At 36.6% G+C, this 23,636-nt stretch overlaps 1 protein-coding gene across 1 annotated transcript; it reads left to right on the forward strand.

Moving 5' to 3' along the window:
* Positions 1-5,494: 5,494 nt before the first annotated feature.
* On the forward strand, positions 5,495-22,691 carry LOC136848773 (UDP-glycosyltransferase UGT5-like). The gene is made up of 8 exons (XM_067121364.1): positions 5,495-5,571; positions 6,994-7,235; positions 9,904-10,158; positions 10,590-10,820; positions 11,362-11,526; positions 16,050-16,272; positions 18,130-18,349; positions 21,080-22,691. Exons 2-8 carry the CDS (start codon positions 7,047-7,049, stop codon positions 21,378-21,380), a joined length of 1,584 nt encoding a protein of 527 aa, XP_066977465.1. The 5' UTR covers positions 5,495-5,571; positions 6,994-7,046; the 3' UTR covers positions 21,381-22,691.
* Positions 22,692-23,636: the final 945 nt, after the last annotated feature.

Consider the following 23,636-nt stretch of genomic DNA (forward strand, 5'->3'; position numbering starts at 1 on the left):
TCATCTCGTCCCCAAGACAGGAACCTTTGTCTCAAATTCCTAAGTGTGGGACATTCAACCAACAAATGTCCCACACTCAGGGTACAGCAGTCTTCACAAATTGGAGGATTCTCACGGGACATCAAGAACCCATACGTGAGTCTTGTATGTCCAATCCTCAACCTGCATAGCACTGTCTCCTGTCTCCTTGGCATATGGGGATATGACCAAGGAGACACAGATGATGCAATACACGCTCGCGCGCATATATATATATATATATATATATATATATATATATATATATATATATATATATATATATATATATATATATATATATATATATATTTTACACACATATATATATATATATATATATATATATATATATATATATATATATATATATATGTAAATAATATCCATCTGCTCCTTGAGTTTCTCGTACACTTTTTAAGGTAGACGAAGAATAATCCCTTTTTTCCCGTGGCTGGATTCAAATCACCGCCGCTGAGGTAGAAACGAATTTGCGCTTTTACCCCTAAAACCCCTCTACCTTCTCAAGAGTGGATTAGCATCACTAGATCTGTCGTGGTTTCATTCAAATCTCGCCACGGAAAGCAAGGGCCTCTTTATTCATCTCCTACTCTAATTTAAGAGCTGTTGTAGCAAGCGTAAGCAAAAAGTTAAAATTTAATTGCGTTTAAGAAAAATACATACGTAAAGTTCTTTTATAACTCACAGGCTTGTAACAAATTCAGGCTTATAACGAATGAAAGTGAAATCCCCGGTCCCAATTCAAATAAATGAACTTAAAATTGTAGGTGTGTAACGAATTCTTTATTACGAAATCAGGTATATAACGAACTATTTTGTACGTCCCCGTGACGGTTTTATTGGTACAAAATACCTGTTGTAACGAATTGATAATTTTATTGTTAAACAAACATCAAACAGCTGTTATCCCAGTGAACTGTTATTACTTTGTTCTTAATTTTGGCTTTGTCAGCTACGAAAAATTTTTGCCGCAAGAATGCCACGTTTTTTGCGATATAATAGTGCTTAATTCTTAAACTGTTTGTGCATGAAATGATAGTGAGAACTATTTTTTTAACCGCTTAGTGCTTGTTTGCTTATGACTTTTTGTTGTTTTCTGCTATGCGAAATTGAAATATTTCTAATTAATATGCTGTTATTTTCTTATTATTCCAAGTCAAATCCGTGTCAACAGACTTTCTTCACACAAGTAAAAATTTATACGTTCAATACACAACAACTAGAAGCGTAATGAAATTCACAGCACACGTATTACACATACCCCGAACACTGTGTACACTGTGCATCAATTTAATCTCATTTAAAGGTTTTAAATGAAGAAAAAACTACAAACATAACTTCAATTTATCCAGTTCTTAAACTAACGATGACTTTTATTGAAATATATTAGAAATCTTGATACACTTGGGAGGATCGATACTTTATCGTCTGGATTTCATTCCGTATCAAAACAAGGAAGGTAATCGAATCATTTCAGGTATCTCCTGGAATTTGCTATAAACGAACTTTACTGTATCTGATGGAGGCAACCAATATATATATGTGTGTGTGTGTGTGTGTGTGTGTGTGTGTGTATACACACACACGCGCACACGCACATGTTGCTGTGTTAGAAATATTGAGATAAGGAATATTCTTCGTATGTTAGAATCTTTGGAAGGTGTCCTCAGGATGTCGTCAACACAGGATAACGATGTCAGTGTCCTTTCGAGATAGTGTATCGCTATTATAACAAACCCACCATCACTCCAGAATACATTGCTATGTTAATTTGACTCTTAAGTTCGGTCAACCTATTTGTTACTTTACCTTTTCATATCATGATTTTCTTATGATATTTATCACACTATGTGACAGAAATTTAGAAATTTTATCGCAGCTGTCTTTCAGTATATAGTTTACGAGTATCCGTGATAATTATGACCATCTTTTCTGCTATTCCGATTAAAGATGTTTCAGCCAATTTCACTGTATTTAGTTTTAAGCCCCTTTTAGCGAGGCATATATTTATGAATAGAAGGGAGATGAGGCTTATAATGCATAATCAGGCGGAATACCAAATTTGACTCAAAAGTGATAAAATCTCTTTAGACCTAACCTGGTTTTCATTTTTTCTTTTTATTTTTTTTTTAATTACTTTATTAAACTTTTAGCGATTTGTTTATATTGTGTGAGATTTGGAGTCAAATATTTTTTGGGTACCAAAACTTTGCTACAACGCGACGAAGCTGGGTTATTTTTGCGCTTAAGGCATTATTCTTACTCTATAGAAATTACTTTCCCCTGACAACCCGGGTCTATTTCGTCAGAACAAACCCAATTTTCGTAAAGGTTGATTGGAAATAAAAGCACTCATCAGTGGTTCCAAAAGGTTTTTCCATTCTTTGAGTAGTCTTTTGCAACTGACAGTTCATTTGAAAGAACCATCCCCAGTAGTTGAAACGATTACTCGGAGATGTTGTGGGTCACCTACGTTTTGTATTAAGCTCGTGTATATTGACCGATATTGGGCTTGGATGATTTATTATGGAATAACTTTCCGGTAAAGAAATTGTAATTGTGTAATTAAGCATTACTTGATCCATAGAGCTTTAATCTGTCAGTACATACGCCATTATTACCACCAATACGTTGTTCTCCTTCTTTTATATTTTTCATATTATATTATGCATCCCCTTTTTAGTTTTTTGTAAAAGAAAACTATTGAGATGGCTATTTGTCTGTCCGTCCGCACTTTTCCTGTCCGCCCTCAGATCTTGAAAGCTACTGATGCTTGAGGGCTGCAAATTGGTATGTTGATCAACCATCCTCCTACCATCAAACATACCAAATTGCAGCCCTCTACCCTCAGTAGTTTTTATTTTATTTAATGTTAAAGTTAGCCATGATCGTGCTTCTGGTACTGCTATAGGTGCCAATAACACAGACCACCACCGGGCCGTGGCTGAAAGTTTCATGGGCCACGGCTGAGAGTTTCGTTTGCCGTGGCTGAGAGTTTCATACAACATTATGCGCTGTGCAGAAAACTCGACTGCGACGAAGAAACTTCGGCGCATTTTTTACTTGTTTTAAGTTTAGCCGGATATCAGCATTGCCAGTTATCCATGATCAACGTTACTCTCTCTCTCTCTCTCTCTCTCTCTCTCTCTCTCTCTCTCTCTCTCTTCTCTTCAAAAGTAGCAAAGCTAACGGCTCACAGCAGAGAAGTTCTATGCACGATCCCCAAACTAAGAATAAACAGAATTGGGTAGTTTCCTTAAAACAAATTCTGCTTTTGTTGATCAAATACTGAATTTGTGCTTGTTTGTTAGGCAGTTGCTGAGGATCGCAGCTGGGTCAGAAAAGAGAGGATATGAGAGAAGGATAACAGACGTGAGTGATCAGTACTCCGTCAAAATGTACACCATCAAGCAATTAGAAACGTGAAGGCATCCACGAGGTAATCCTCTTTTAACCAGTTTGAAACCATTCATCAAGTATTCATTATCTCTCTCTCTCTCTCTCTCTCTCTCTCTCTCTCTCTCTCTCTCTCTCTCATATATTGCGAATACGTATAGTCCCTTTTATTCTAACTCTGCATACTTTTCATAAATGCTAGAATTACATGCACACTCGCTGGGAGATAAGGAGGTTCACTTTATTTCGTCATAACACAATGAATAGGACTATGAAAACAGAGATAAAGGGAGAGATATGAGATTATACTATTTAAAAGTTTGTGGTTTCTAACCACAAGACTAATAAAAAAAATCCAGCATCCTTTTCCGATAAACCAAACCAAAATCTGACAAGACTGACCTGCATGTCGCTATATTACTCGGAAACCGTTCTCTTTCTGGACAATGACATCGCACATTGCTTGCAAACCGACTTGGTCATGTATCATTTCACCAGCCCTCAAGCGACAGCAGTGGTCACTCCTATACTAAAAATCCTCTTCCCAAGACTCACCTGCGGTATCCACTCCAAAACGGCACTGCCAAGAAGCACTTCGCAAGGACCTCGGACGGCAATATTTTAGACCAAGACAGTCGTGCCGATTTTTTTAACTCTAATAGACTTTAAATCAAAATCGAGATCGCTGACAGGTAAGAAATCCATTATCAAGTGATTAACACCCTCTCTGCCGCGTGCCAATATAGTGACCGTAGCATAATGACTAACACACTTTCAGTTCTCCTTAGATATCCCCTGACCCTTCAGTCATCATCCCAGAATAGGACGAAGGACGCAGTTCGAGGATGGAAAAAAAAAGCGCCCAACATCTGAGCAGTAACATGAATTAAGCACTGAAGTCTCCAGGGTTTGTGCCGAACATGTTGCTCTCTATTAGTTAGTTATTAAACAGAGCCATCTCTATTGGGATTCCAGTGCATTCAAAACATACAGCTGAAATCATATTATTTCCTAAATATAGATCAGTATGACCACTGAGTCTGCTTTATCATAACAACGGTTGATTTTGACGTAGGTTGTTGCACCTTTCAGGATTTCAGTTATTTTATTGTATATTTCACCTGGTGCAGTTATTACGAAAATCTTTAAGAAGAAATGGTAATTTTTGTCACAAGTAAATACAGGAACTATTAGTGTCAGCTACATCATTGAGATTCTATACACGTTGTAGAAAAAATAACAGTATTGCTTCTAATCAGTAGCGTATTTTTAAGTTTGGAAACCATAGGCACTGAGCCCACAGATCGACACTTGAATGCAGAATTCAGGTTGTAGTAGCTGTTGTTGTTGTTAGATAAAGCTGGCCATTTGCTAACAAAGGGCTCTTCCTTCCACGGGCAGCTCTTTAGATAATGTGGGATTAGACGATAAACTCACGAAACTTCAAAAATTAAAACTACATTCATTATCTTACTAGTAATGTCCTAATTCATAAGAGACTTACTGAAAGATCGTTGATGACTTTATAATACTGAAATATACTTTATAATACTGAAATATGTCGGATTTATTTTAACACTGGAACGTACAACTTTGTGACTGGAAACATTACTGACATAGTCGGCTGCGTTGGTTTTCTGTACGTCCTTGGTGATGCAAATGATGTCAACGGAAACGAAGATTCGCAAACAAAAAGTCGTCTTAATTCAGGAATTATTGCAAGTGAAAAGATGCCTGTGCCTGTCGCGAAAACTCAGATATTTTTTGATAACGAAGCAACTCTGTGTTCACCTGAATTTCTAGTCGTAATTTTAGATGAATACTGTTTTTCTCTTTTGTAATTAGGCTTCACGAAAATCTAGACGAGCATTAATAAATGACGCTGTGAGCTTCATCAAATTATGAATTTGTCAAGACCTCTTTACCCTGAACGTGCCCAATGGAAAAGAGTAAATTTAACCGTGGCGATAAGTGAGTCACGATAACGCTCTGGAGATAGTAGAGTCAAAGGTCGCGTTTCAGCTCCCCGGCTATCTTTCTATTTTTAAGCTTCAGTTTTCGTGTTGTCCTCACAGCGGTCGGAAATAGTGCAACTTTCTCTCGTCATTATCATATGGCTTTGCGAAAGTTTATACAGTAGGAGGTGGTTGTGTTTATGGGTGAAAATACCAATAGCTTACTCACGATTTTCGTCGTAAAGCATTCGGTGTGTGATGTTCGCCATAAACTTATTATTTTACAGTTATAATTTTCAAGGCTTTCAAGATATTTTTTCCTTTCTTTCTGTGCTAAACAATAATTAAAATATAGAAATTAGTTTTTATTTTTACAAATGAAAGAAAAGATTTTTTTCGCAAAACGTTCACTGATATTCAAATTGTCGCATGTGATTTTAAGAATTCTAAATGTTCGTTAGCATTCTTTTCCAAGCTAGACAGCTACTAGAGTAAAATAATCACTCTATTATTACAAATAATTTTTGCGTTTTAAAATGTTCGCTGATATTTGAATTATGCTATAAAATCATGTATGTTGTCAATTAAAATTTCAATGAGTTCAAGATATTTTTTTAATTAACGAGCTATACAGTTCGCAAATCATAAAGAATAATTGTTTTTAGGTAGCTTCCATATCCACCTATTTCATAAAATGATGAAAACCTTCAAGTTTCAAGAAATATAAAAAAAAGTTTATTTGCTTTAGACTTTTTCCAAAGTATTTGAATGTGTTATAAAATGAAAACTGTAATAGAATAACAGAGATCGCATTTTTAAGGGTAAAAGTGACCCTCGCTATCGCAGTCTGTTTTGTGACATATAAATATTTGTACTGTTTATCGTCTGCGTTTCCGGTGTCGTTTGCTAAATAGCAGCGGCCACATTTTTTCGTTATATTGACTTTCTATTGATTTATCCTTTTTTTATTATTTTACCATTGACGCATTCACTTCGTTATTTATTATTCACTGAATCACTGGTTATTGCGTTAGTTTTTGCCAGCTATATAATTTTTTCAGTCAGCAGTTTGATGTTACAGGTCCATGAAATTTTAATGAATATTTATATGCAAAAAGTACTCGTGGTTAAAAGTGATCGTTGTTTACAAAGAGTTCAATATATTTTTTTTTGGATCATGCCAAAATTAGCGAACCCGACATCTCCATGTCAAGAACAACGAACCCAATGGTCCCCATGTAAAGACTGGCCAACCCTTTCCGGTCCGAACTCCAATTCCACATGAGGGCTAGTACTAAACACGGCGAAACAGTGATCCATCTACACTGTTTCGCCGTGTTCAGTACTAGCCCCTGGGGTCAAATGTATTTCGCCGCGTTTAGTACTATCCCCTTGGGGTCAAATGTATTTCGCCATGTTTAATACTAGCCCCCTGGGGGATCAAATGTCTGGTACCGAAGTGTTCATGTCTAGAACAGCGAACTCGATTATTCCCATGTAAAGAACAACGAACCCAACAATCTTGTAAAGAATGGCGAACCCTGCTGCGAGTGGGTTCGCTAATCTTGACACGATCCTTTTTTTTTTCTTCAACTTTTCACAGGCATCGAATTATTACTGCCCGATCTTCAGCCAAACGCCCCTTCTACAGATAAGATGAAAATGGATACATTTTACGTTGCCTTATTGGCGACAGTGACGGTATTACAGGCAGCGAATGTCAAGACGAACGTCACAATATCTCCAGAATCGTACAACATTCTGATGCTGTTGCCGCTCTCCTCCCGAAGCCATCGGACTTTGTTTCTGACGTTAGCAGAAACTCTGGCTGACAGGGGCCACAAGGTAAGGAAGATTCAGATCCTCTCAGACGTTAGTAACAAAAAGCCAATAAAAAGCAGAGAAATTCTCGTGCATTCTTGCATAAGCATTTTTGTATCTTCTTATGTTTGTATAGTAAGACTTCTTGGTATTCAAATGTGCGTGCGCACATGATTGCTATATCTTTAAAATTTATTATATTGGACCTTTGCTTCCCATTTCCTGTTTTGTTTTAGAACACGGCGTAAGAAGTATGTAGCACAGGCACGCAAACATTATTGTCGTTAACAATACAGGTTTTCCGCAGATGCATTAATATAACATTCAGCAGGTGAATATGAATGAAGTGGTAGAATGTTCGGGATGAAGGAGTAGGTCGGTCACTGAAAAAGTTTTGGCTAACTATTGTGAAACAGGTATTCGAACTAAGAGCCTTAATTTTCAGGAAACGCGAGAGTGTATGCGAATTATCGGTCAGTGGTTCAGTGTCGGGAGGCCGATGTGCTCCTGACAAACCATTTTTTTTTTTTTTTGTAAATGGTCTGCACATGAGGTTCATCCTGTATTTTGTAGTAAAAGGAAAACCTGGCAGTAAGAGTCATCTTGTTATCTCGGTGGTCACCACCAGCAGGAGTACACGACCTAGTCATGAATACACATAACCTAAGAGTTTACAGGATGAAGTCCGAATTCGATTCCCGAGTGAGGTGGACCTATTTAAGCACCATTGTAAACCACTGAGACTATTGACCTAGGCCGCGACCAATGCATCAACAGTTTATCAACTATGGTGGGTCACATCTAGAGAGATGAAGGGCAGGGATCTAGCAAACCTGTACGCACTGTTCCGAAGCTGGGACTGAATATGTAGATCTTGCATTAATCTGCATATTTGTATCTGGACCAGTGGTGAGAGAGGCTAACCCTGGAATTGGACGACGGCAAGTCTAAACGTGCCGTTGATTACCCTAGGCCATCGTTGCTGCACAGTAAAAATAAATATATGGATGCACATCGTGTTTACGGGTATTTTTGTGGGCGTATTTGTTTACGTTAGTGCTTAAATAAATCTGGTTTGGGGCAGTTCTGTGCAAACGCTGTGAGCACGGGAAAAGGGTGTATTTGGAAATGAAATGGCCATTTCTTTTTGATGGTAGCAATTTTATATAACGTTTAATGGCAATGAGGGCATGATGTATCATTTAACAGTCAGAATGGCATTTAGTGGATCATATTATGACATTTTCGTTTTATTATAATATTATGTTGAATTAGTCTGAAAAATAATTATTTATGAGTTCCAGTCTATACTATAAGGGTGTGGTTCCTATCTCATTCAAAGAGGAATGCAGGAGTCAATTCATGGGTAGGCTGTACATAAGAAAATATTCAGTTTTATCTCATAAACTTTTGTACAGACTTCTGGAAGTAATGTTTCATTAGCAATGCGTTGTATGACTTTTTCGTGCTTTTACAGTTGTGTGCTATGAGGATCATAATGATGGGAATCCTTTACGTAAATTGATGCCGAACAAACAAACTCGTACCACCAGAACACTTGGCCTTTGTTATGCATATTGTATGTATGTATGTCTAATCTACGCATTTTCCCAAATTTTTCACTATATATGTATATGTATATATATATATATATATATATATATATATATATATATATATATATATATATATATATATATATATATATATACATACATGCATGCATAACAATGGCTCTGGTGATACGAGTTTGTTTATTTGGCATCAATTTTCATAAAGGAGTTCCATCATTGTGATCCTCATGTTATACATATACACACACACACACACACACACACACACACACATATATATATATATATATATATATATATATATATATATATATATACATATATATATATACATACATACATACATGTATATATAAAGGGCGAAAATGCATATATAATTCAAACAATGGGTGAACGAAATATAACGTTCTTTTTTCTCCCTTTGTTCCCTTTTTAGTAACATATATATATATATATATATATATATATATATATATATATATATATATATATATGTATATATATGTGTGTGTGCGCGCGTCCACATATATGCCAAGTAAATGCCGTTTTAGGTTGCTACCCACCACAGTTATCTGATTGCCAGGTATACATTTCACCTCTTTGGTCAACGAAGGGACAAAGGGTTTTAACAGACTGCACCCAAATCCAGTTCTTCTCAATCAGAATTCGAACGTGGGTCCTCTAGCTGGTGAGTGAGCTATGTAACTAAAAAACAATAAATTGGCATGTGACCCATTTGCTTCTTCATATTCATTACCCGTCCCACGCATGCTGAATCCAAATAATCCAAAGAACAAGAGGGTTGACCATAGAACTAAGTCTCTCATCTGCTTTGCGAGCAATACACAAGAAAGGAAAATGTACTCGTAAGTACAATCAACATTTGCGTTACCGTGTCTCAAATTAATGCGGTACTGTGTGATTTATCCTATTATAATTTACATATAAAACGACTGCTGTTATGTATGATTCAAAGGAGAATATATGTATATCTTCCAACAGTTTTTGTGCGAGTAACTTTTGTTCCAAGGTTTGATTAAATCGTTTTTAATGGAGGACGTCTTTCATTTCTGGAATTATTACTTACATGAGGAAGTACATTGCACTTGCTCTTTCAGGTCGAGCTCCTGGTAAACCACCCACCTAAGTCCAAACACCCTCACGTCAAAGAGATCTACCATGGCCTCCCTCACTTTCAGGAAGATAAGTTCCAGCTCTTTTCTGCTCGCGATCACCCTTGGGAAATATTTGAACTTGTCATGGAAGGAACTCCAAAAATGACCAGAGAATTGTACAAACTGCCGGAAGTAATGGCGCTCTACAAACGTCGTAAGGATTTCCATCTAATCATAGTCGATAATTTTTACAACCAGGTTTGTTGAGATTCCTTATATTCAGTGTAGTTACTGTTTACGGGTACCAGTGCATCATTACCAGAAGGTCAATATTTCTGATAGATTTCAGGTAAAAATTCATCCTTCGTTCGACTTTGTAAATGAAGCCAAATTTCTTTTTATTTGACTTTTCTGCTGCAGCTCTCTGTAACAGATTCAAAGCAGCAATGTGATACTTCGGGAAACAGTAGGCTGCTTCCAGAAGAAATACTTCTATTTTGTTGTCATTGCTGCATTTATATCCCCTGCAAAGCTACAGAATAATCAGAGTTGACCTTCTAGATATGGTGTACAATAAAAGAGATTGTTTTTTCATACCAAGAATATACAGTAGATCTAATATATAAGCAGACCTAAACTGCAACCTGTGTATTGTTTAAAAATTAACCAAAAGTGAATTTTCTCGGCAGATGATGTTTCCTTTCGCACATGAAATTCCTTTAGCAATTATGGTAGCTTCAGGCGTCGAACCCCTTCAGAGCGCAGTCATGGGAAACATCATCAATCCTTCTTACGTACCAAATAGGCAAGTAATACTTCCTCAGCCGATGGGTCTCTGGCAGAGGGCCATGAACACCGCAATCCACTTCATGGCTGGCATTATCAAGTACTACATCATTCTCCCAAAGATACAGGCTGAGGTAAGATATAGGCTGATAAATGAATAAGTGGAACTAAAGCGCCCCTACTTCACGAAACTCTGCCAAGGCTGAGGAGTCCACACCGGTCCTCCCCGGAAACAAAGACCCCTAACGGGAGCCGGATTTTCCCCCAAAATCTACCCACTCGCTACCAGTCAAATCACAAGGCCCAACTTCGTTAAATTTCTAGTTAGAATCCACGTATAAATTTTTGCCTAATCCTTTTAACAAATGGACAAAAAACCGTCAAACAAACAGAGCCGAAAACACCTCCTCCTTGGCTTAAGTAATAAACATATCTTAAATGCTGTCTGTAGGGTTTTCGGTGCTCATCCGTTTAGATAGTGTATTTGTCCTAGAGTTCTAATACATTTTGAATGCATGAAATATTTACCTATTTGGATTTATTAATGTATTTGTTTATGTGATGATTTAGCTTCAGTTTTTGTTAGGCCTTTGTATTTTGTCAGTATTCTATCTACACTTTCTAAGTCTATGCCATTATTTTCCCAAGTTATAGAGATATATTCTTTTTCATCAGGTCTCTTCAGTCCTTCCCGATGTTCCTCCCCTAGAAGAAATAGAAAAGAACCAGAGCTTGGTTTTGCTGAATTACTGTCCATCTTTCGACGTCACACTGCCTCTGCTTCCTTCGCAAGTCGATATTGGATGCTTACATTGTCAGCCAGGCCTGCCGTTGCCTCAGGTTAGTTATTATTTCTTAGGCTGTTTATCAAGTTTGTGTGGACACATATATTTCTGTGGGCATAAGTAAATTGTCAAGAGAACGAAGTCTGATACCTGAGGTCCCGAGTTTGAAATTGAGTATAGCCAATGTCAAACAAGGTAGCAGTATAAACGTAGTATGTCGTTTAATAAGCAGATAACGAAAGATAGATAAGATCATGAAAAAAACAGTTGAGATTAAAAGCACGAAAAATAAAATCACACCTTTAGGTGCTACTTCTGCATACTCAGTCTCATTTGCATAAACTTTATACCTTTATTGAAAACATTCAGTAGTAAAAGGACATGATACTTAAAATGCCATTTTTGCATTCATTTGCTGACACATGAGCAGTAGGTTCATCCGTTACTTCCACAGAACTCTATATCGATACATTGTCCAGGTCTCCCAATTTTTATTGAGAGTCGCAGCAATTTTTTCGTAACATTCAGTGCCTCCTGTACGCTGAAGCGTTTTTTATGAGATTTTTCCCTCCATACTTTCTTAAAATGCATATCTCATTTTTTTTTTTTTTATTCAGACCATTCTTTTTCTACTTCTTCATAATGTCTGAACAAATTCTTTTTATAACTGAGCAGTTGCTTCTGGGGTGTTCTTCATTTCAAAGTTAAATATGGATTAGGTTTTTGAAATAAAAAAAATTGATATATTGTACACCAGTCTATTTCTCCCACGTATGCTGGAAAATAACCCTCTGTTCCCGTAAGGCAGATACATTTAGCTCTCCCCACTTCATCGTTCCCATATATTTCACAAAATGCCCAAACTCGCCACTGCATGCCTCTCCATTTCTGCAGCTATACCATTTCTTTTATTATATCCTTATTAGACTGTCACTCAGTACCAAGTGAACCACTTTGTTCTATCATTCATTCTACCTTCACTCTCATTTCCATTTATTCTCGTATCCTATTTTTTTTTATAATCAGGATCGGACGGTACTATGAAAACAAATAGATTTCTTAGCCTGCGTTTGAAATATTTAATCCTGTCAGTTAAATCATCACTCTTTCTCCATTTACTTCTGATTTACTCCTAATCTTACCCCATAGCAAATTTCCGTCTCCTCTTTTCTTCTCTTTACTTCACCCTGTCGTCTTAACACTCGGTCCATTAACAAAATCCTCCTCTTCTGCAGAGAATGTATTCACTATTTGTCGTGCTTGTAATTATCTCACTGTCAAAGGAGAAATTCACAGTTACTGCAAATAATTTGCGCGGTTTACGTTGCAACATTTTTTTATTTCTGCTATAAGGCCCTGAACTCTCATTTTATATAAATATATCATTTTTCGTCTATCCAGACAACCCGTATACAACAGTCCATAAACGAAATTTGGCTGCCATCCGGAGTGCTTTCATTGGCCCTCCCTTGATTTATTTCATCTGTCAGGATGCCTGAGAGACGTATCTCACGGGCGATTTCTTTTACAATCATGTGATTCCTTGTGAACAATAAAAAAACCAAAATTCTCATACAGGGCGAATCGGTTTTTACCTTTAGGGGTAAACACATTTGCATTTAAAAGAAATATTGTCTGTTGCGTATTTTTGCTATCAGTTAGAACCTTTTACTTACAGGAAAAACGCTAGCTTTTAGTCAAGTATACCTTAGTTTAACCAGACCAAAGAGCTGATTAACAGGATTAGATTTATTTTACATGGCTAAGAACCAATCGGTTATCTAGCAGCGGGACCTACAGCTTATTGTGGAATCCGAACCACATTATAGCGAGAAATGAATTTCTGTCACCAGAAATAAATTCCTCTAATTCTTCATTAGCCGGTCGGAGAATCGAACGCGGGGCCAGCAGAGTACTAGCTGAGAACGATACCCACCCTTTCCAATGAGGAACTGCTAGTTTTTAGTGAAGTACCCAGAACGTGGTAGCTTAATGTTCAAAAGTCTATCAAATTCTGTTTCTTTTCGACACTCATTACAGAAAAATCCTTGTTCTGTATAATATAAGTTTTCTATTACAGGTTAATCTTACCAGTTTTTTATTATTCATTTGTAATGCTATCAACTATAGGGTAAATTACCGGACGGTCCTTCTTATTTTCTTCCCACTTAAGCTTAAGTGGACCAATTTTAAGCTGCAAGGTGACGAATCTAAGCTACTTCAGTTTTCCAACAGATAGTGACTCATTTGTATAAAATTTAACTGCAAGAAGTTGAAAGATAGCAGAAGTGCGCCCATGTAACAATGTCTTTGCGGTAATAGCAATTCTATTGTTTTCTTCAATGCAACATTTATTAATAATCCCATAAATTTATGCGCGACATCCCAGTCTGCTACCACCTATATCTCAATTTCCCTTTTATATCTTCTTATGCAAACATTGCCATTGGCTCAGTTTCTTTGTCTTTCAGGTTTCACACTGAATTCAGTCTTATTTTCACTTCATTAATCTTCCCAATATTCTATGTGCTGTCGATTATTTCTGTTATATTATTACTCTCTTTTTTCGTCTTTAAATCGTATTGAACTGAATAGGCTGAATACTCCGATTAACCGTATCACTTGACCCCAAAAGAAGTAACCATATTCCGGAATAATTTCTTTGGACCACAAAAACGTAATTCTAATTTTCATTTAGCGATTTCCTAGTATAGTTTTAGGGCTCCTATTACACATTCAGATCCTTTTAATATCGTTCTGTCTATAAACTCTTTCAATAGTTTTCCATCTGCTTCTGATCAAAAAGAAAATCCTCGTCTCCTTATCTTTTTACGAGCCAAATATACTTCTGAACCATATTTTTCCATATAATCATTATCCATTAAGTTTCTTTTTAACTCACGCCAGGAGGATAATTTCTTTACACTGTAAGTAAGATGTTATTTGTCCCTATTTCCAAACGACTTTTATAGCCTTTTCGGTAACGACTCTGTAACCGCCTTTCATCGAATCTATTTGCTTCCATATTACTCTCCTTATTACTTCGCATGCCTTCATAATCTTCCTCTCCCACCAAAACCTTCAAATATTATTATTATTATTATTATTATTATTGCAACCCTAGTTCGGAAAGCAAAATGCTACAAGCCTAAGGGTTCCAATGGGGACAGTAGCCCAGCGCTCAAAAGGAAAATAAGAAATAACAAAGAAAAACGAATAAGTTAAATAATGAATTACAATAAATAAGATAAATTAGATAAAGAAGATTCATGTCAGCTGCTCAACGAAACAGAATTTGCACCAAGTTTTTACTAACGAAATTCCAACGACTCAGCTACAGCAACGAATATCGTTACGTAACTTGGCCACTGCGGGTATAAAAATTCTAGAAAACCGTAAGGTACTGAACCTCACAGAACCAAATAATTGACTTTAGTGAGCTGGGAAGATCTAACAGCATAGGACGGTCAGAATAATGAAATATACCGCTTGCCCAGTGAGCTAACTGAACGACAGTACCAGAAAGTAATAGTAAGATCAGAATAGGAAATTTAATAGAACTCGTTTTTTGCGCAGCAATCTAAGGTGCGAGTCATTTGCATCAGTATACCGATTTTTGTGGAATTTTTATGCACTCTCAGCTTTCCTCTCCCACCATGAGCTTTATAACAATAAAAATAAAATAAAAATAAAAAGTTTATTTCACATTCCTTTTGAGTTCAACTCTCCCGTCATGATCACCACATATTTCGCTTGTCATCTCCCACTATGACCTACCCTTATTTTACATGCCTTCATCTCAGCTAAATTCACATGCCCTGGTGAGCCCTTCTCATTAAGAACTTCATTATTCTTTACTATATGTTAGGTGAAACGATGTACAGGTTATCTCCTAAGTCTTCTTGGCAATGAAAGACATGGTATTCTTCCCTCAAGTAAGAAAATAATTTATAAATATTTAGTTATTTTTCACATGGGTATGTCCACTTCCAGGAGTTATTTTTTTTTTTAACTAGAATGATCACATGCTTCAGTGAGAGGGAGAGGCGGGAGTGGGGGGGGGACTCTAATCGTGTTTTACGCCTTTTCCATATTATTCCAGGTTTCCTGAAAAATTAGAAAACTTTGAAGATTAGATGTCTTCATTTGTAATGTAGGACATGTAATGGATTATTTTACAACAACGGAGCAGATTTGAAGATTTGTGAAATAGACGATTTAAGAATAATAATTTTAATATTCCCAGCCTTAAGAAAAACCATACTGAAGTGGACAGTGATAAGGTTTATGCTCTTTTATTGAACCCATGCTTAAAAATTCATAGTAGTAACAGCTACAAAACTCTGAAACTCTGACTAACTTGCTTCAAGGTAGTAGTTCAATGACTGGATTCTTGGATCACTTTGGTATTCTTGGTTCGAAGTTTGCTCTTTCTTCATAAAAAGAACATTCTTCATTTCATTGTCAGTTGTAATGTGATGCTGAGTGTGCGTTTTGTCGAATCTTTGTTCATTCGTCCCTCATTTAATTGATCCGTTATTGAGATAGTGAAAACTATCTTCCCATTATATTTAAAAGGAACTTGAAGAATGGATAAACGGAGCTGGAGAGCCAGGTGTCATCTACTTCAGCCTTGGCAGTGTTGCACAAGGGATCTCATTGCCAGGCCACTGGCGTGAAACCTTCGTCAAAGTTTTTGGGAGACTGGAGCAGAGAGTTATTTGGAAACACGAGGCGGAAATCCCCGATGCACCCGATAACATTTTCACCACAAATTGGTTGCCGCAGCAGGATTTGCTAGGTAAGCTCTCCAAGAAATATGTCACTGGTTTCAAAATATATCACAGTGTGTCAGGTGCTTCCAGCTACAGTTACTCGTCGTTTTCTACTATTTTTCTATAAGTTCGGGGACGCAGGATTGCAGTTTCAATTTTCAGGGTCTTCATATGTACCCGTCTGTACCTTACCTGGCAGCAACACATTCCTGTCAGTATCTGATTTTTTTCAAGTACAGTAGGTATGGTATTTTCCCCTGAAATTCCTCATAGGCATTCTTTTATTTAGCCTGGATAAAGACCATCATGCTTGTGAATTAAAATGGAATGGTAGAGGATTGAATTCAAGCATTAAGGTGCAACAGTCGAATTCCTAAATACCTCAGGTAGGTTGCTACCTAGTTGCTAATATCAGGTAATGTGCGTTAGCTTAGAAAGATGAACTATTATGAGGATATCTCCACCCACTGAGAAATCTGTCAGTTTCGTTCAAAAAAATACCGGAATGAAAAATATGCTCTGTGATATTGGCACCAAAAGTTTACAATGAAAGGTCCGCATTGCGAGACGACTTCCTAACGTCTAGCTACAAAATGAATAGAATTCAGCTTTGGTTACTTCAGAAAGATCTGGGTCAGATATGTAAGTTTCAGTGATACCGAATATTCTACTCTTCTGGACCCTCCGTACCCTAAGGACTCAACCCTGTTGGGTAAAACCTGAGAAATGTCATTTCCTTATCTTTTTCTCCCACCTGTTGCTGTTGCATAGTTTTTATCAAAGAGTTTGGATTAGACGCATTGTCATAGAAAGCTGCCTGGCAAGATTTGCAAATAATGAAGCAGAGAGAGTATTAAAGGTGATACACGACACAGTGATGGAAGAGGATTTCAGAACACATAATATATGTGAAAAAACAGAATATTTGTTCACTTGCACATCAGATCATCATTTTTAATGACTGGATTTTTCCTTTCGCATGTACAACAATTAATCTGTCGCGAAATTTTTCTGATTACTCCGCATTTTCTCATGCTATATAAAGAAAAAAGGCATTATACTGAATGACAATTGAATCACAGTATGTTGCTTTTGTTTTGTAATATGCTAGGTATACTCGTATATACTGTTTGCATACCCGTTCGAAATTTATGGGTTTAGAGAATATAAAAATAACTTGATTATTGATGAAAATGATTGATCTTTGGTCTTGACATTAAATTTGCGCTACAGTGTCTCGCTAGAGATGTTTATTCATAAAAAAAATTCATGGTAAACATAGCACACAATGAATTAACAATTAACAAACAGAATGCTAAAAATTTGAAAAATGTGCAGTGCAACTATCACATATAATTTACGTAAATCTGTACTGATTTATTCGACTAAAACCAATCTTCCAAATTTGCGAACCGCCTTGCAGCTTTAAAAATAGTTGGTCAATCTAATAATTCCTGAATATTCAGGATTCATAGAAAAGCGTGCTTTATGGACGCTCATGAAAGCCCCTCTCTTAAAACATTTTCCCTGTTTGAGGAGGTTGTACAAACATCAGCATTTCCGAAGCCTTCATCACGAGCAATACTTTTTAAGATAACTGCAGTTTTCAAGTTGCGGGGTAATTTCAAGCACATGTTATTAGGTTATTTTCATGTTGTTCATTTGAGTTGAAGTTTTGTACACTTTTTGTGGTTATTGTGATGTTTCAAATGCATGGTAGAACAAGGAAGTATTTGTTGGTGTTGCTTTGACTCAGTTTCCTTTGACATAAATGTATTAAATACAGTTTAAGTAGTTTCAGAAGCTTTTACTTGATTCATTCTCAGCCACCTTACGCAGATCACTTTGATTCTTCATCAGTCCTGACCGGAGTTTCTTTTCAGCTCATCCGCAGGTGAAGCTGTTTATCACTCACGCAGGAATGCTTAGCACTCAAGAGGCTGTTTATCACGCTACGCCAGTATTGGCGATTCCTATACTTGCTGATCAACCGAGTAATGCCCACCTTGTCCATATGGCTAAACTTGGCATACGTATAGATTGGGAAGATCTTACTGAAGACTATCTCTTCGACACAATAAAAACCATCTTAGATAGCGGAGTGTAAGTGACAATGTTTGACATTCATTTTTACATAGAAATCATCTTACATATTTCCATATAACTGTCACTCACCGCACCGTTGTTGTAAATCAGTTCTGGAAATATTTGTTATTTCTAAATAAGGATTAATGGAAAATCTTGATACAGCATTTTAAAATAGGTAACGGAGTATCTCAGTCCTTTCGTATGTTGGAAAAGTTCATTTCATAATTACAGTCTGCAGAAAAACGTAGTGTGTGTGGGCGTTTGTGTGTGTGTGTGTGTGTGTGTGTAGAGAAGAACTGATAAGCAAATGAATCTTAAAATCGCAAAAATGCGAGTGTAGAGATGTTTTAAGAAGAGAATGCAGTTCTATGTCGATGGGTAGGTTTAGAAATGTCGAAAGTGAAGGACAGAAGGGACACAGATTTGAATTATGCAAGAGTAGAAGGGGCGGTGGAAATCTGAAAACACATGGGAGAGTGACTGCTGAGTATGTCGGGAGGGCAACTGAAATGTTTCATAACGCAAAGGAGTTGATGGGATCACAAATGAGATGCCGCGAAGTGGCGCGCATAAGATAAATGCCTGGCTGACTGAGGGTGTGAAAGGTGTCTGTGTGTGTGTGTGTGTGTGAATGAGGGAAAATAGAAAACAAGTAAAAATTCTGTACAGCCGCTACAACGTATAATCAAGGCCACCGAAAATAGATCTATCTTTTGGTGGTCTCTGTATAATGCTGTATAAGCCGTGGCCAGCGAAACTTTAACCACTGCCCAGTGGTGGTCTATCCTATATCGTTGCCAGAAGCACGATTATGGCTAACTTTAACCTTAAATAAAATAAAAACTACTGCGGCTAGAGGGCTGCAATTTGGTGTTTGATGAGTGGAGGGTGGATGATCAACATACCAGTTTGCAGCTCACTAGCCTTTAGTTTTTAAGATCTGAGGGCGGACAGAAAAAAGTGCGGACGGTCAGACAAAAACGGCACAATAGTTTTCTTTTCAGAAAACTAAAAGGTAAAAAAGAGCAATTCGTTTTTTGTATAAAGTCGAAGAGATCTTTTAATTAATTCATGGGTACAATTGTACCTGGGTTGTGTGAATACGTGTACCGTAGGTTTTTGACCGAGAATGAAAAAGTAAGACCGAAAACGAAGGCTTTAATTGGGAACAACATTGCTTGTGTACATAAAAAGAGTGAATATCAAGTATGTGTCTTGTGATACCTAGGTAATGAGTTTCAGGGGTAATACAAAGCTTTATGTTAATTGGGTACACAGACTTAGCAAAAACTTGTGATGCAACTGAAATAAAAAAGGCTTTGGAGTGTATTGAGGATAAATGGTGTAGAAGTTTATTCTTCTGAGTGACTGTAAACTTTTCATTAATGTAAAAGCAGGCTTGTATCTGAAAATGACGCGAGAATCATTGGTCTGGTGTAAAATTGGATCTGAGACAAGAACGTATTATGTCTTCATTCCTGTTTAATATTTTTATAGCTGCAATGAGAGTAGTGTGAGAAAGGACAGGAGATTTAGATGCAAGTTTGTGGGTTAAGCAAATAGGTCCTAAATGGAGTGAGGAGTGGCTCATTTTCACAGATGATAGAACGATGACATGTGACAAGGAAGAGAAGTTGCAGATATTGAAGAAAGTTTGAAAATATAAAAGTCAAAACTGAAAGATGTTAACAGGAATAAGGTTGTAAGCGTCATGGGAAACCAGGAAGATGAAGTGTTATATGAAAAACATAGGTGATATAAAAATGGAAGTGGCTGATTCAAGTAAATTTGCTGAGTGATATAAGGATAAGGGAAGTGGCAAGCCACAAAAAGAGACAAATAAGGAAAATTAACCGGCTCTCTGCCAAAGACCTGAGAGCGAGGAGAAATGCCCCATAAGCAAGATTGGGATATGTAAAAGGTGACTGTTGTTCTAACCCCTTTTTTATGGAAGTAAAGGGTGCATGTTGAGTGAGAATGAAAGGAAAAAGGTAGCAACAATTAAGATGAATTACTTGCATGTTATTTATGAGAAAATATTGGTTGAAAACTAGCGTTCTGAGGATTTTAGGCCATGTAGAGGCAATGGATGATAAATTGTTAATATGGATGTATTATGCTGGTTTGTTGAAGAGGAAGGAAGCAGAGAGGCCGAGGTGCTGAACAGCAGAATTCGAATAGGTGTGGGATCTAAAAGATTGCAATATCCAGGTGGTGTCTTACTGCAGCAACACAGAGTTCAGAGGAGCAATGCACGCAGAAATTGTCAGTACTCTACTGCTTGGCTTTTCATGCATACATATAAAGCAGCTTGTGTTGTGAAAGTCTGTTAAGCAAGAGGCTCCTCTTTAAGTCAACAGATATATATATATATATATATATATATATATATATATATATATATATATATATATATATATATATATATATATATATATATATAATCTTGAATCTGGGAATTATTCTAGGTACTGTAGAATGAAACCCTAGATTTTAGTAAAATGTATCATTCCTGTATTGGCAACATAATTTTTTGGTTTAGACTAATGTGTACCATGTAGATTTAAGTAGGGATCAAAATGTTTTGTATGCAAGATCAATAACTGAATAAGAACAAAAACGAATTCAGATTTATATTCAGGCGTGTATTAATGCTGTCATTGTTAGAATATGAATCAGAAGAAGGATAAAATTGGACAATAATAATCATATCATCGTTATCATTATTATTGTTATCATTTGCAGATACAAAGAAAACATGAAATCAGCTTCAAAGGTTCTCCGAGATCATCCCTTATCACCTCGAGAGAAAGCTGCCTTCTGGACAGAGTACGTCATCCGAAATAAGGGAGCTCCTCACTTAAGAAGTCCAGCAGCCAGCCTTTGGTGGTTCCAGTTACTCTTACTGGATGTTGCTTTACTTTATGTTTTTATATTTGTCATATTGTTCGCTTCTCTTCGCTGGATGATACATTGTATCTTTAAAAAGAACAGTTCCAGTAAAATTAGAAACAAGTCAAAGAAAAATAAGAAAAAATTAAATTAATTTAAATGTGTACGAACAGTCACATGGAAAATGACACTAATAATCAAGAACAAGCATTTTTTTTTGTCCAGCAACCGGGTACCACGTGATGTAAACTGTTGTGGACCCATATGCCGGCTGCCAGTTGATGAGAATTTCCTGATAGAAATTGGTCACGTTTACTTGCAAGAATTGGAAAAAAAAAATTTTTGAAGTCGTTTTTGATTACCCGTAACAGGTGGGTATAAAATGAAAACTCAGAGATCTTGGAACTGGAGCAAGATGTCCTCAGGCGATAAACCTGGGCCATTATGACGTCCATTCCTGATTTTTATGAACGCGTTTAAAGTCTTTGTTTATCTCTTTTAGATAGAGTGGTTCGTGGTAGCAGGTTTCTGTTTGTGCTAGTAGTTATGACTTGGACCATTTTCGGATGGTATCTTGTTTGTCACCTTTTAATAAGTTGTATTGTAATAGAGATTTTTTATATTCACAATTGATCCCTGGTCCAATTTTCCTACCTAGAGCAACCAGGTTCGCTGAACAGCACCACCAATATGCAGTAAATGTGCCTCGCTGTCAAACTTCTCAGTTCTAGAGATCTTTTATTCCTCACACCGTTGGACTGTGGAACAGTCTCCCTGGGGATGTATTGCAATTGGAGCTTTAAGAGTTCAAGCGAAGATGCAATGCATTTCTACCCTAATTCTGTGCTCCTTGCATTTTGATACGCTTTTGTCTATTTATTAATTTGTTAGTTTTTCTCTTTTTAGTAAATGAGAGCTCTTCTCTCTGTATTTTCCTTTACCTTCCCTTACTTCCTAATGAGCACCATATTCTTTGGAAGTCTGAATTTCAAGTCAATGGTCCCTGTGGGTTTGTTCCATGTGAATGGGGTTCATCTTCTGAATGACTAACAATAATGAAGCCATAAAACCTTCCTTTCAGTAAGCTAGCTGCTACCAAGAGCAAGAGATCGTTCTAACATGGCATTAGCTTAATCTAACAACTTTATTCATAAAGCTACAAAATTGAAAGATAAAATATGCCCGAGATTGTTACAACTCTCAGAAAAGGAGAAAACTGCGATAGAGTAAAATGGAAAATGCCTGTAACAAAGCATACAGTATTACTGTGGTCCGTCCTATAATTTTGTTCGTTTTCTATAGGTGACAGCATCTGAAAGAAAACTGTCATCGAAAATAAGTTGGGTAACTACGCTCTGAAGGAGTAATGGTTCCATTTTCTGTGAATGTTACTTAGATCTTCAAGTTCTGTACAAACAATAAATATGATTTCGGCAGTTTCTGACGATAAAGGAGGTAAAAAATATTGTTTTCTTATTATGCTCATTCCCCATCCACTATCGTCTTTGCCGTCGTTCACTGTAGTCTTTTTTTATATATATTTTTATTAACAGCTTCAACTGAGAGAGAGAGTGAGAGTAATCTCTTCGAAAATAACGACAATAGTCTACGGGTAATTAACTCCATGTCTAGACATCCCATCGCTCAGGCTTGCGTCAGTCTTTTGCCAGTGGTCCCTATATATGGTCACGGAATGTACAGTAGGTACCTAATTTTGAGCTGCAAGACGATACGCAACGTCTCTAATGTCAGATATGTCTTATATTGGCGTTATTTTTGGCGGTTTGAGTACACTTGTTGTGCATGAGCCTTCTTATATCATTTGAGACAGTAGTGCCTTAATTATAACAATCATGATAACTAGATTTTTTTACTAGATGTGCTCATAATTTCAAATTCTGTGTACTTGTATTCTGGTTTTTATGCATACTCAGAATCACTACCCTCATTTTTAAGCTATTTTTTTTTTTTTTTTTTACATTCGGGCATTATATTCTATTGGAACTTTTTAGTCAAGTTTGGGTTATACATAGGAACCTGCGCCAAGTTGGAATAATTAAAATGGTAATAATAATCGTTTTTGTTATTTTTGTTCTAATAACAATGCTTTTTTATGCTGTATAACACATTCTGTGCATAAATGAGAACACTAGAGTAATTTAGTTTATTTCATTACCATAAAAAATGCATCCACAAATGGAAAAGGTTGTGTAATTACAGCATATTGCCGTTTCCAAGGCCTGTTATAGATCTTGCTTGTAACATCTGGTGTGCTTGTTTAGAAGCCATAGCTTCAATTTTTCACATATCATTTTTCCTGTTTATTGCTATTATTGTATGGATGTAGTTCATCAACCCAACTGTTTTATATAGTTATTCATATTTACTATGTAGGCTATATAAGATATAA

The sequence above is a fragment of the Macrobrachium rosenbergii genome, chromosome 19, assembly GCF_040412425.1.
Source record: "Macrobrachium rosenbergii isolate ZJJX-2024 chromosome 19, ASM4041242v1, whole genome shotgun sequence".
Taxonomy (NCBI): Eukaryota; Metazoa; Arthropoda; class Malacostraca; order Decapoda; family Palaemonidae; genus Macrobrachium; species Macrobrachium rosenbergii.